The 12,262-nt window shown below is 55.9% G+C and overlaps 1 protein-coding gene across 1 annotated transcript in view; it reads right to left on the bottom strand.

Annotated features, from left to right (window-relative positions):
• Positions 1–4,546, bottom strand: part of SMIM24 (small integral membrane protein 24) — a 5,679-nt gene extending 1,133 nt beyond the window's left edge. Inside the window, exons 1-3 of the mRNA XM_023183619.1 lie at positions 4,407–4,546; positions 2,840–2,951; positions 2,428–2,484 (exon numbers count right to left, since the gene is read on the bottom strand). Coding sequence (XP_023039387.1) covers positions 2,428–2,484; positions 2,840–2,951; positions 4,407–4,473 — 236 coding nt within the window. The 5' untranslated portion in view covers positions 4,474–4,546. The remainder of the gene's footprint in view (positions 1–2,427; positions 2,485–2,839; positions 2,952–4,406) is intronic.
• Between the last annotated feature and the right edge of the window lie 7,716 nt (positions 4,547–12,262).

The raw sequence follows: 12,262 nt of genomic DNA, 5'->3' as shown, positions 1-12,262 counted from the left end.
GATCAATGGGTGTATGAATGGATGGATGATCAATGGGTGTATGAATGAGTGGATGAATGGGTGGATGGCTAACTGGGTGAGCGGTTGGAAGGATGGATGGATGGGTGGGTGGGTGGATAGGTGGATGATAAATGGATGAGCAGACAGATGAATGGGTGGGTGGTTGGATGGGTGAGTGGATAGTTGAGTGGGTGAATGGATGATAGATGGATAGGTGATGGATGGATGGTGGGTGAATGGATGGGTGGGTGTGTGGATGGGTGAATGTGTGGGTGGATGGGTGAATGGGTGGATGAATGGACGGATGAGTGGGTGGATGAATTAATGAATGGGTGGGTGAACAGATGGGTGACTGAGTGGGTGAGTGAATAGATGAGTGGGTGTGTGGGTGGGCGGATGATGGGTGGATGATGGATGGATGGTGGATGGGTGGGTGGATGGATGAATGAATGGGTTGGTGGATGAATGGATGGATGAGTGGGTGGATGGATGAATAGGTAAGTAGTTACGTGAATGGATTGCTGCATGGAGGTTGAATAAATGAATTGGAAGATAGATGGATACATTGCAGGAAAGAGAATGATGGAGGGATGGAGAATGGAGAATGGGTGGATGGGAGTATAGATGGAAGTATAGATCAATGAACTAATGTATAGGTAGATGGATGGATGAGTAGATAAGCAGTTAGGTGAATTGATGGTTGCATGGAGGGAGGGACAGATTAATAAGTAGATGAGAGGATGAATTGGAGGAAGAAGAGAATGACTTAACAATGGATAGGTAGATGGAGGATGAATGATACTGTACGTGGGGGGATGGATCAATGAGCTAATGGATAGGTAGACTGATGGATGGGCAGCTGGAGAGTGAAGACTGCATAGTTTGATGGATGCATAGGTGGGTGGGTGGGTGGGTGTGTCAGTGAGTGGACAGATCAATGGGCTAATGGGTAGGTGGACTGATGGATGGGTGGTTGGAGGGTGAGGACTGCATGGGCAAACTGATAGATGGATGTACCGGTGGATGGTTGGGTGGATGGATGGAGGAATGAACAAGGCAGAAAGGAAGCTACAGGTACAGGTGTACAGGTGGGATCCAGATCCCCCAGTACATCCTGGGAATAGGAATCAGATTTTACTGGGGCTGAACCAGGTCTTAGACAAAGCCACCACTCAGGTCCCCTCCCTCAGGCACGTCTTGGACTCAGCTGAGACTCTCCCAGCCAGGCTGGTCACCTCCCAGCGGAAGGTCACCCCCAGCCCTGGATGGATGGATGGATGGATGGATGGATGGATGGATGGATGGATGGATAAATGGATGGGTGGATGAGTGAGTGAACAGATGGGTGATGGATGGATGGATGGATGGATGGATGGATGGATGGATGGATGGGTGGATGGATGGGTGGGTGGATGGATGATGGATTGATGGGTGGATGAATAGATGGGTGGGTGGATGGATGGTGAATGGATGGGTGACGGATAGATGGGTGGGTAGATGGATGGGTGTGTGAACAGATGAGCGGGTGGGTGGATGGGTGAGTGAGTGGATGGGTTGGTAAATGGATGGGTGAGGGGGGGGGTGAGTGAATAGATGGGTGATGGATGGATGGATGGATGGATGACGGATGATGGGTGTGGATGACGGATGATGGGTGGATGGATGGTGGGTGGGTGGATAGGTAGGTGATGGATGGATGGGTGATGAATGGATGGGGGGTGATGAATGGATGGGTGAGTGGATGGATAAGTGGTGGGTGAATGGATTAGTGGGTGGCAGGTGGGTGAGTGAACAGATGGGTGATGAGTGGATGATGGATGGATGGATGGATGGGTGAATGGCTGAGTGGGTGAATGGGTGAGTCGGTGAATGGATGAGTGGGTGGATGAGTGGGTGATGGGTGGACGGATGATGGATGTCTGCATCCCTGAGCCCTTTGTGGGCAGTCAGAGTCATAGGAGACACTGAGTCCAGGCGGGTCACCCATACCTAGGCCTTGTACAGACACCTACACAATCCTACACCACAGTCTTCTTCAACAGGTATTTATTAAGCACTTCCTGTGTTCCAGGCCCAATGCTGGGTATGAGGACACAGCCAGGACCAAAGCTAAGTTGCCTACACAACTGGAAGGCACCACGTAATGTCTCAAAATTAGTGAACGACTAAGACCGTTCTGCTGGTGATAAACGTGAATGAGACATGGGGCTGGGGACAGCGTCAGGAAGGCAGGTGGCCAGGCCGGAAACCCCTGAGTGGGAACTGGAAGAGGAGGAGGAGCTGCCAGAAGATACCGGAAAGGTGAAGGTCCCAGGGCAGTAATGTGCTTGAAGGATTCAGGACAGTAAGGTCATCAGTGCACACCTGCTCCCCCACCCCAAGGAGGGGCTCACACAGACCTCTGACACCCGCCCGCATGCGTAGTACCTCTCGTCCTGGTATGGGTTGAACTCCATTCTTAACGTGGTCTCCTCGTCCTCAGCCCTGCTGAGATAAAGGGAAGGATGGGAGGGGGTGGGAGGAGAGTGGGGGGGGGGGGGGTAAAGGGAAGGAAGCGGTGTGACAGCCTCAGCCTCTGTCCCAACCTCCCAGCCGGGGCTCATGATCCCCAGGACGCAAGGAAGGGCTGGGCTGCCGGGCTGGTTATCTTGGGAGAGAGGTGAGGGTGCAGGCCGGGGGTCTGGGCTCTGAGAGTAGGGGTTGGAAGAGCAGCAGGGCAATGGGAGACCTTTGGACATAGAGGCTGGTGATGGGGGGACCAGAGAGGGTTGGGAAGCTGGGGGCGGCGGCAGCGCTTTGGGCAGGGCTGTGGGGGCAGCGGGGTGGGGCGGGCGCCCACCTGGCCTTGGAGCACCAGAGGCGGTTGGCCAGCAACACCACATAGACGATGAACAGGAAGCCAACTACTGCAGCCAGGCTCACGAGCCACGGCTTCAGGCGACGCTCCGTGGCTGCAGGAAGTTGGGGAAGTTCGACTCAGAAGAAGGACAGGGCAGAAGACCCCATTCCCCCACCACCCTAGCAAGGAGAGAGAGAAGGGCACTGGGGGTGCTCTGACAGAGCGGGTATTGGAAAGGGACGGAGCTTCAGAGACTGGGATGGCGTAGGGGGGTCGGCGGGAGCCTGGGGGCCCAGAGAGGGGAGGGGCCGATAAAGAGGGGGGGCTTGGCCGGGCGCGGTGGCCCAAGCCTGTAATCCCAGCGCTTTGGGAGGCCGAGACGGGCGGATCACGAGGTCAGGAGATCGAGACCATCCTGGCTAACACGGTGAAACCCCGTCTCTACTAAAAACTACAAAAAAAAAACTAGCCGGGCGAGTTGGCGGCGCCTGTAGTCCCAGCTACCCGGGAGGCTGAGGCAGGAGAATGGCGTGAACCCCCAGTGAGCTGAGATCGCGCCACTGCACTCCAGCCTGGGTGACAGAGCCAGACTCCGTCTCAAAAAAAAAGAAAAAAAAAAGAAGGGGGGCTCAGAGCGGACTGAGTTTACAAATCAGGAGGGCTCCAAGGGGTGGGGCTTATAATGTAGGAAGAGGCTCAGGGGGAGGGGCTTCTAAAGGAGGAGCTCAGAGGGGAGGGGCTTATGACAAAGGAGGGGCTAAGGGGTGGGGTTTACAAAGGAGGAGGAGCTCAGAGGAGGGGCTTATGAAGGAGGAGGAGGCTCAGATGGGGAGGGGCTTGTGAAGAACAGGGTCTCAGATGGGGAGGGGCTTATAAAGAAGAGTCTGGGGGGTTGGGCTTACAGCAGAGGAGCTCATGGGAGGGGCTTATAAAAGGAGGCAGAGGCTCAGAGGGAGGGGCTTATAAAGGAGGAGGAGCTCACAAGGGAGGGGCTTACAACAGAGGAGGGGCTCAGGAAGGGGTTTATAAGGGAGGAGGAGTGAGGAGGGGCTTACAAAGGAGGAGGGGACTCAGATGGGGAGGGGCTTGTGAACTAGGAGGCTCCGAGTGGGAGGGGCTTAGAGAGGAGGCAGCGGCTCGGGGGAGGGGCTTATAAAGGAGGAGGGGCTCAGAGGGGAGGGACTTACAGAGGAGGAGGGACTCGGGGAGGGGTTTATAAAGAAGGAGGAGTGAGAGGAGGGGCTTACAAAGGAGGAGGGGGCTCAGATGGGGAGGGGCTTGTGCAGGAGGCGGGAGCTGAGAGTGGGGCCGAGCTCAAGCCAGGTGTGCTCAGAAGGGCTGGAGAAGGGAGAGGCTCAAGTGGGCAGTGGGGTGGCCCTTACAAAGGAGGGCAGAGCCCAGGGAGGGGGGGGTTGGCAAGACTGCAGGGTTTGAGGAGGGCCCCCAAGCCACCCTTCCTCTTCTTCTTGCCCCCTCTCCTCTTTCTCGCCATGGAAAGTTGGGAGATGGTGATCACCTGACCAGCTCCCACATCCCACGACGCCCTCTCCTGCCCCCCTGCACCTACCCTGCTGGGCCTCCGTCGGGGAGAGGAGCAGAAACTCCAGCACCAGAAGGACCCCCAGGGCCTCCATGACGGTCGAGCGAGCCAGCAGCCAGCCAGCGGCGGTGCCGGGTCGGCGTCCACAGGTTTGGTGTGGGCGAGGCCGTGCCTCCCCGTGATAAGGCACAGGCGGTCCCGGGGCTGGTGATGCCTGACACCTTGGGAACGGGGCCCTCCCCTGGCACCATCTGGTTGGGCATCCTGCCCTCCCCTGCCAGCTCCTGCCCCATCGCTCTCCCTTCGGGAGGCCAGACTCTGGACTTGTGTAACAATTAACTGAGGGAGTCCCTCCTCCTTGCACCCTGCCCTGGGGACCATCAGCCTCAGCGCCACCTCCTCGCGATCCCTGCTGCAGGGGCGGAACTGAGATGACTGCGACCTCCCCTCCCGGCCCAGGCCCCTGCCACTCTGTGCACAGGGGGAACTGACAAATACAACTAGAATATCTTTAAAAGGGTGTGCCCGCCGGTGCCTCACGCCTGTAATCCCACCACATTGAGAGGCCAAGGCGGGCGGATCCTTGAGCCCAGCTTGGGCAACTTAGTGAAGCCCTATCTCTACAAAAATAGAAAAATCAGCCAGGCGAGGCGGGCGCCTGCAGTCCCAGCTACTAGAGTGTGCTGAAGTGGGAGGATCACTTGAGCCCAGGAGTCTGAGGCTGCAGCCAGTTATGGTCGCACCACTGCACTCCAGCTTGGGTGACAGAGGAAGACCTTGTCGCAAAAGAAATAAAAAGAGTCACCAAGGCCGGGTACGGTGTCTCACCCCTGTAATTCCAGCACTCTGGGAGGCCAAGGCGGGAGAATCGCTTGAGGCCAGGAGTTCCAGACCAACCTCCTACCGTCTCTAAAACAAAAAACATAAAACTTAGCTGAGCATGGTGGCCTGCACCTGTAGTCCCAGCTACTCAAAGAGATTGAGGTGAGAGGATCGCTTGAGCCCAGGAGTCTGAGGCTGCAGCGAGCTATGACTGCACCACTGCACTCCAGCCTGGGCAACAGAATAAGACCTTGTCTCTAAAAACAAAATTAATTTGAGAGTTGGCTTTTGTGTTCTCAGAGTACACACAAGGCTCCATGCTCGGCAATTTCACAGATCGCATTTCCTTTCTGAACACCCCTCGAAATGGTGCCAGTCTCATCGTGCAGAGCCCAGGAAAGTCAAGGTCACGCAGCAGGTCTAACCTGGGATTTGAAGCCGGGTCTGCCTCGCCCCCAGCTTATCCTGCCTCGCCCAGGTTCTTGGCCCCTGGGGACCCACAGGCAGCCGTGGGAGCACACGGGGACAGGAAAGGTGTGCAGAGGCCATATGCCCGTGGTCCACCTGCAAACCTGGAAGCTCTCAAGGGGGGATGCCCCGAAGGGCTGATGACTCAGGATCCAGGCTCTCCTGTCCTCAACTTTGGTCCCTCGGCTGATTAGATAGCGGGCCCTGCCCAGGCAAAGGGTGACCCCACCCCAGCTGACACGGGAGCAGCCATGGCCCAGGTGAGTGGTAGGAAGGCCCAGCGTCATCGCACGTGTGTTTATGAGCGCCTGCTGAGTTGCTCCCACTTCCTGTCTTCCAGAGGTCTGTGGATAACCTTTGAGCAGACAGGCCACTCAGCAGGACAGGGCTCACACATCCCAGCCCGAGGACGGCCACAGGTCTGCTTGAACCAGCCAGGCAGGCATCTATTAAACTCTTACTGTGTATCCCATCTTGTGCAGGGCTTGAAAGGGAAGGAGGCCTTGCTGCTGTCTGAGAGCTCTCGATCTGGTTAGGAAGTCAGCACCACCCCTCAGAGACAAGCCCACCCAGCAGCCAAGGTGGGGGCTGGAGAAGATTTGGAGATAGGGGAGCCCAGCAGAGGGGGTGGGGGCGGGACCTGCCTAGGAGATCCTGCCCTCCAAAGTCAGTCAGTTGCCTGGGCTTTTTCTGAGAAAAGCACTCCTTGCTCTGAGACCTCGGCGAAGCCATTTCACCACTGCGTGCCTCGGTTTCCCCCATCTGTTAAATGGGGGCGATCAGTTCTACCTTGGAGGACTAAATGAGATACTGCATAGAAAAAGCCTGCTCTGCACAGCAGCAGATACGCACTAAGCGCTAGGTAAGGTTGGCCGATACTATCACCATGTTTTAAATCGCCCTAGTGCTTCTAGTTCACAGTTTGCTGGGCCCAGGCTGAGCCGAGCCGGCTCTGAGAGTGTGAAAGTAGCCAGCGTCCAACCCCCGGAACCTGCCGGCTGGGAAGGAGAAAGCCGTCCGCTGGGAAGGAGAAAGCCGTCCACTGCGACCAGGGAGCTCAGGATTTGCAGAAAGGGCCCCGGTGCGCACAAGTTCTGTCTACGCGACCGCCAAAGCGTCCAGAACCCGGATTCAGGATTCACCTTCACATCAGCTTCCAGAAGGAGCTTCCAGGCGGGGGATCCTTGAAGGCAATGGAGGGGCGGCGGGGCTCCGGGGGAGGCGGGGGTTCAGAGGGGGCTCCCCCGCCGCCCTCGCCGGCGTCCTCCTCGCCCCGCCAGGCCAGGGCCAGCTGCAGGTCCAGCCCCTCCAAGTCCTCTCCGGTCAGGCTGGGGCGCAGCTCCCGGGGTGCGGCCTCCTGGTCTGGCTTCGGACCAAACACCCAGTCTGCAGCAAAGGAGCTCGTGAGGCAACTCCCCGGCCCCGGCCACCCTCCTCTGTCCCCTCCCCAGCTAGGAGGGGCCCTTGGATCCCCTGACCACCCACCCAGGGTGGTCCAGCAGCAGCCCAGGCTAGGTTTCGGTGGGGGCAGCTCACCGGCCAGGTCATGGGCGAGGTCTTTGATGAGGTGCCCCACGATGGCGTAGGCGACGGCCACCACCACCAGTGCGGCCAGGAGCAGGTACAGCACGTACCTGGGCAGGCGGATGGTGTCCAGGGGCGGCGGCCGGTACTCCTCGTACAGCGGCGGGGACGGGCTCCAGCCCTCGGCCTCCCCCTGGGCCGCCAGCCCCGGCATGGTGTCCGCCTGGCACAGGGGAGGCCCGGAGGTGACCCACGCAGCGGAAGTATTAAGGGGCTTTGCGCTAAGAGGATTGGGCGGCTGCCCCGTGGCCACCATCTGCCTGGGGTTGATCACATTGCAAATCACTTCCGCCCACCTGCAACCCACCTGCTCAGCTCCATCCAGGACTCTGCCCGGCCGTCCCCATCTCAGGGCCTCCGCACTGGCCCTTCCTTCTCCCAGGAATGCCCTGTCCAGAGTTTCTCACGGCCGGCTCACTCTCTTCATTCATTCATCTTTTTAAGTCTTATCATTTTATTAATTTTTTTTTTTTTTTTTTTTTTTTTTGAGACGGAGTCTTGCTCTGTCGCCCAGGCTGGAGTGCAGTGGCCGGATCTAAGCTCACTGCAAGCTCCGCCTCCCGGGTTTACGCCATTCTCCTGCCTCAGCCTCCTGAGTAGCTGGGACTACAGGCGCCCGCCACCTCCCCCGGCTAGTTTTTTTTGTATTTTTTAGTAGAGACGGGGTTTCACCGTGTTAGCCAGGATGGTCTCGATCTCCTGACCTCGTGATCTGCCCGTCTCGGCCTCCCAAAGTGCTGGGATTACAGGCTTGAGCCACAGCGCCCGGCCTTATTTAATTTTTTTTTGAGACAATTTCACTCTTGTCACTCAGGCTAGAGTGCAAAGGCGAGATCTCAGCTTGCTGCAACCTCCGCCTCCGGGATGCAAGTGATCCTCCCACCTCAGCCTCCAGAGTAGCTGGGATTACAGGTGACCGCCACCACACCTGGCTAATTTTATTATTATTTTTGAGACAGGGTCTTGCTCTGTCGCCCTGAGTACTGGAGTGCAGTGAGCCCATGATAGCTCACTGCACCCTCAACCTCCCGGGCTCAAGCGATCCTCCCGCCTCAGTCTCCCTAGTAGCAGGAACTACAAGTCCTCACCACTGTGCCTGGCTGTTCATTCATTCATCGAATATGTATTGAGCAGTGACTAAGGCTGGGCACTCTCTTAGGTGCTGGAACACAGCTATGAGTAAGAAAGACTAGGCCGGGCGTGGTGGTTCATGCCTGTAATCCCAGTACTTTGGGAGGCTGAGGTGGGTGGATCACTTGAGAAAGGAGTTTGAGACCAGCCCGGCCAACATGGTGAAACCCCATCTCTACTAAAAATACAAAAACTAGCTGGGTGTGGTGGCGGGCGCCTGTAGTCCCAGCTACTCGGGAGGCTGAGGCAGGAGAGTAGCTTGAACCTGGAAGGTGGAGGTTGCAGTGAGCCGAGATCATCCCACTGCATTCCAGCCTGGGCAACACAGCGAAACTCCGTATCAAAAAAAAAAAAAAAAGGAAAAAATAAAAAAAAGAAAGGCCAAAACCTGACATTCCAGGGAAGGAGATGGATGCTAAGAAAGAAATGTAATCTTAGAATAAATGACATATTAGGTGAGAAAGGGAGGTGTGGCTGGGTGCCATGGCTCATGCCTGTCGTCCCAACACTTTGGGGGGCTGAGGCAAGAGGATCGCTTGAGCCAGGAGTTCAAAACCACCCTGGACAACATAGCAAGACCACATCTCTACAAAAACTTTAAAAACTAGCCAGGCGTGGTACGTGCCTGTAGTCCTAGCTACTTAGGAGGCTGAGGTGGGAAGATTGCTTGAGCCCAGGAGTTCGGGGCTGCAGTGAGCTGTGATTGCACCACTGCACTCCAGCCTGGGTGACAGAGTGAGACTATGTCAAAAAAAAAAAAAAAAAAAATAGGGCTCCCAAGGCATCACTGAGGAGGTGACATTTGAGCAAAGGCCTGGAGGAAAAAGGGAACCAGCCATGGGAGAACCAGGGGAAAGACAGTTCCAAGCAGAGGGCACAGCCCCTGCAAAGGCCCTGGGGCAGGACTGTGCCTGGCATGTTGGGGGAACAGTGAGGAGGCCAGTGTGGCTGGAGCAGAGCGAGCTGGAGGAGTGGGGGGAGGGGAGGACGGGGAGCTGTCAGCGCAGGCCCTGCAGGGCCGTGTAGACTGTGAGGAAGACTTGGGCCTAGACCCTGACTGGGCCTAGACCCTGAGGGAGGTGAGAGCCATGGAGGGCTGTGGGCAGAGGAGGGACGGGTCCTGACACAGGTGCTCACTGGTGCCCCCTCGTGGTTTCTTTGGGGGAAACAGGCTGTGGGGGCCAGTGGGGAAGCCAGGAGGGGACTGAGCTAGTCCTAGTTGAAGGAGAGTGGGCAGATTTGAGATGGACCTTTTTTTTTTTTTTTTTTTTTTTTTGAGACAGGGCCTTGCTGTGTCACCCAGGCTGGAGTGCAGTGGTGGGATCTTGGCTCACTGCAGCCTTGACTGCCCATGCTCAAGCGATCCTCCTACCTCAGCCTCCCGAATAGCTGGGACTACAGGTCTGTGCCACCACACCTACCTAATTTTCTATATTTTTTATAGAAACAGGGTCTCACTCTGTTGCCCAGGCTGTCTTTTAACTCCTGGGCTCAAGTGATCCTCCTGCCTCAGACTCACAAAGTGCTGGGATTATAGGCCTGGGCCACCGCACCCAGCCTTGGGGATAGACTTTTCATTAACCAAACCTGTGTTTTTAGACTAAATGCCTGCGATGATGGTGTTGCCATTTTCTGAGTTAGGAACACTGCAGAGGAGAAACCTGGGGAGAAACACAAGGAATTCCAAGCAGCCAGGGGCCAGGGAGCCAGGACAAGGCAGTATGAGGTGGTGGTGAGGAAGACCTGGGTTCAAATCCCAGCTCTGCCCATCACAGCATGACCTTGGTTCTCCGGGATTCCCTGGCTTCTCTCTACAATGGGGTGGGTAAAGTTTCCTGGGGTTTTGAGAGGAGGAGATGCAAGTATGTGTAGAACTGTGTGAGGCCGGGCACGGTGGCTCAAGCCTGTAATCCCAGCACTTTGGGAGGCCGAGACGGGCAGATCACGAGGTCAGGAGATCGAGATCATCCTGGCTAACACGGTGAAACCCCGTCTCTACTAAAAACTACAAAAAACTAGCCGGGCGAGGTAGCGGCGCCTGTAGTCCCAGCTACCCGGGACGCTGAGGCAGGAGAATGGCGTGAACCCGGGAGGCGGAGCTTGCAGTGAGCTGAGATCCGGCCACAGCACTCCAGCCCGGGTGACAGAGCGAGACTCCGTCTCAAAAAAAAAAAAAGAACTGTGTGAGCATTCCCGGGCGCGGTGGCTCACATCTGTAATCCCAGCACTTTGGGAGGCCGAGGAAAGCTGATCATGAGGTCAGGAGTTCAAGACCAGCCTGACCAACATGGTGAAACCCCATCTCTACTAAAAATACAAAAATTAGCCAAGCGTGGTGGCATGCGCTTATAATCGCAGCTACTCGGGAGGCTGAGGCAGGAGAATTGCTTGAACCCGGGAGGCGGAGGTTGCAGTGAACCGAGATCGCGCCACTGCACTCCAGCCTGAGTGATAGAGTGAGACTCCATCCCCAAAACAAAACAAAACAAAACAAAACAAAATGTGACCCTTGCCAGGCACAGTGGTTCATGTCTGTAGTCCCAGGGACTTGGGAGGCTGAGGCAGGAAGATTGCTTAAGCCCAGGAGTTGGAGGCTGCAGTGAGCTAAGATTGTGCCACTGTACTCCAGCCTGGGTGACAGAGCTAGATCTTGTCTCTACAAAAAAGGGGGCAGCTTTTTATTATATTTGAGTTTTGTTTGTTTGCTTTTTTTTTTTTTTTCTTTTGAGACGGAGTCTTGCTCCGTCACCCAGGCTGGAGTAAAGTGGCCAGATCTCAGCTCACTGCAAGCTCCGCCTCCCGGGTTTATGCCATTCTCCTGCCTCAGCCCTCCGAGTGGCTGGGACTACAGGCGCCGGCCACCTCGCTCGGCTAGTTTTTTTGTATTTTTTAGTAGAGACGGGGTTTCACCGGGTTAGCCAGGATGGTCTCCATCTCCTGACCTCGTGATCCGCCCATCTCGGCCTCCCAAAGTGCTGGGATTACAGGCTTGAGCCACCGCGCCCGGCCTTGTTTGTTTGCTTTTGAGACAGAGTCTGGTGGTGTCACCCAGGCTGGAGTGTAGTGGTATGGTCTCTGCTCACTGCAACCTCCACCTCCCAGCTTCAAGCAGTTCTCCTGCCTCAGCTTCCCAAGTAGCTGGGTCTACTTTCCAGGGTTTTGTTTTTTTGTTGTTGTTGTTGTTGTTTTAAGACTCAGTCTCCCTCTGTTGCCCAGGCTGGGGTGCAGTGGGGCAATCTCAGCTCACTGCAAACTCCACTTCCCAGGTTTAAGCAATTCTCATGCCTCAGCCTTCCAGGTAGCTGTGACTACAAGCGTGTGCCACCATGCCCAGCTAATGTATTTTTAGCAGAGACAGGATTTCACCATGTTGGACAGGCTGGTCTCTAACTCCTGACCTCAAGTGATCTACCTCAAGTGAGGTAGATCAGCCTCACAAAATGCCAGGATTACAGGTGTAAGCCACTGTGCCCAGCTTTTTCTTGTTGTTTTAAAAAATCACAGCTGGTCTGTGCTGATGGGTAAAGAGAGGAAACCAACGAGGCAGGAGAGGAAAAGGGGGAATGGCTGAAGTGACGGCTGTGAGTTGATGAGAAGGACCAGGAGTTGGTGAGCAAAAGAGGTAGCTCAGAAGGCCAATGTCACGTGGGAAGGCACTACTTTGGAAGTGGCTCCTTCGGTCCCAGTAGAGCCTTCAGATGAGGCAGCCCTGGCCGACAGCTTGACTGCAACCTCATGAAACACGCAAAGCCAGAAACATCCAGAGAAGCTGCTCCCAGACTCCTGACCCACAGCAAAGGTATCTGTCTTCTTTCCTCTATTTCTGGGGGTTTTCTTTTTTTTTTTTTTTTTTTTTTGAGACGGAGTCTCGCTCTGTC

This window comes from Piliocolobus tephrosceles, chromosome 21 (genome assembly GCF_002776525.5).
Source record: "Piliocolobus tephrosceles isolate RC106 chromosome 21, ASM277652v3, whole genome shotgun sequence".
Classification (NCBI taxonomy): domain Eukaryota; kingdom Metazoa; phylum Chordata; class Mammalia; order Primates; family Cercopithecidae; genus Piliocolobus; species Piliocolobus tephrosceles.
The sequence above is the reverse complement of the archived record's forward strand: the minus strand, read 5'-3'. Positions and strand labels throughout refer to the sequence as shown.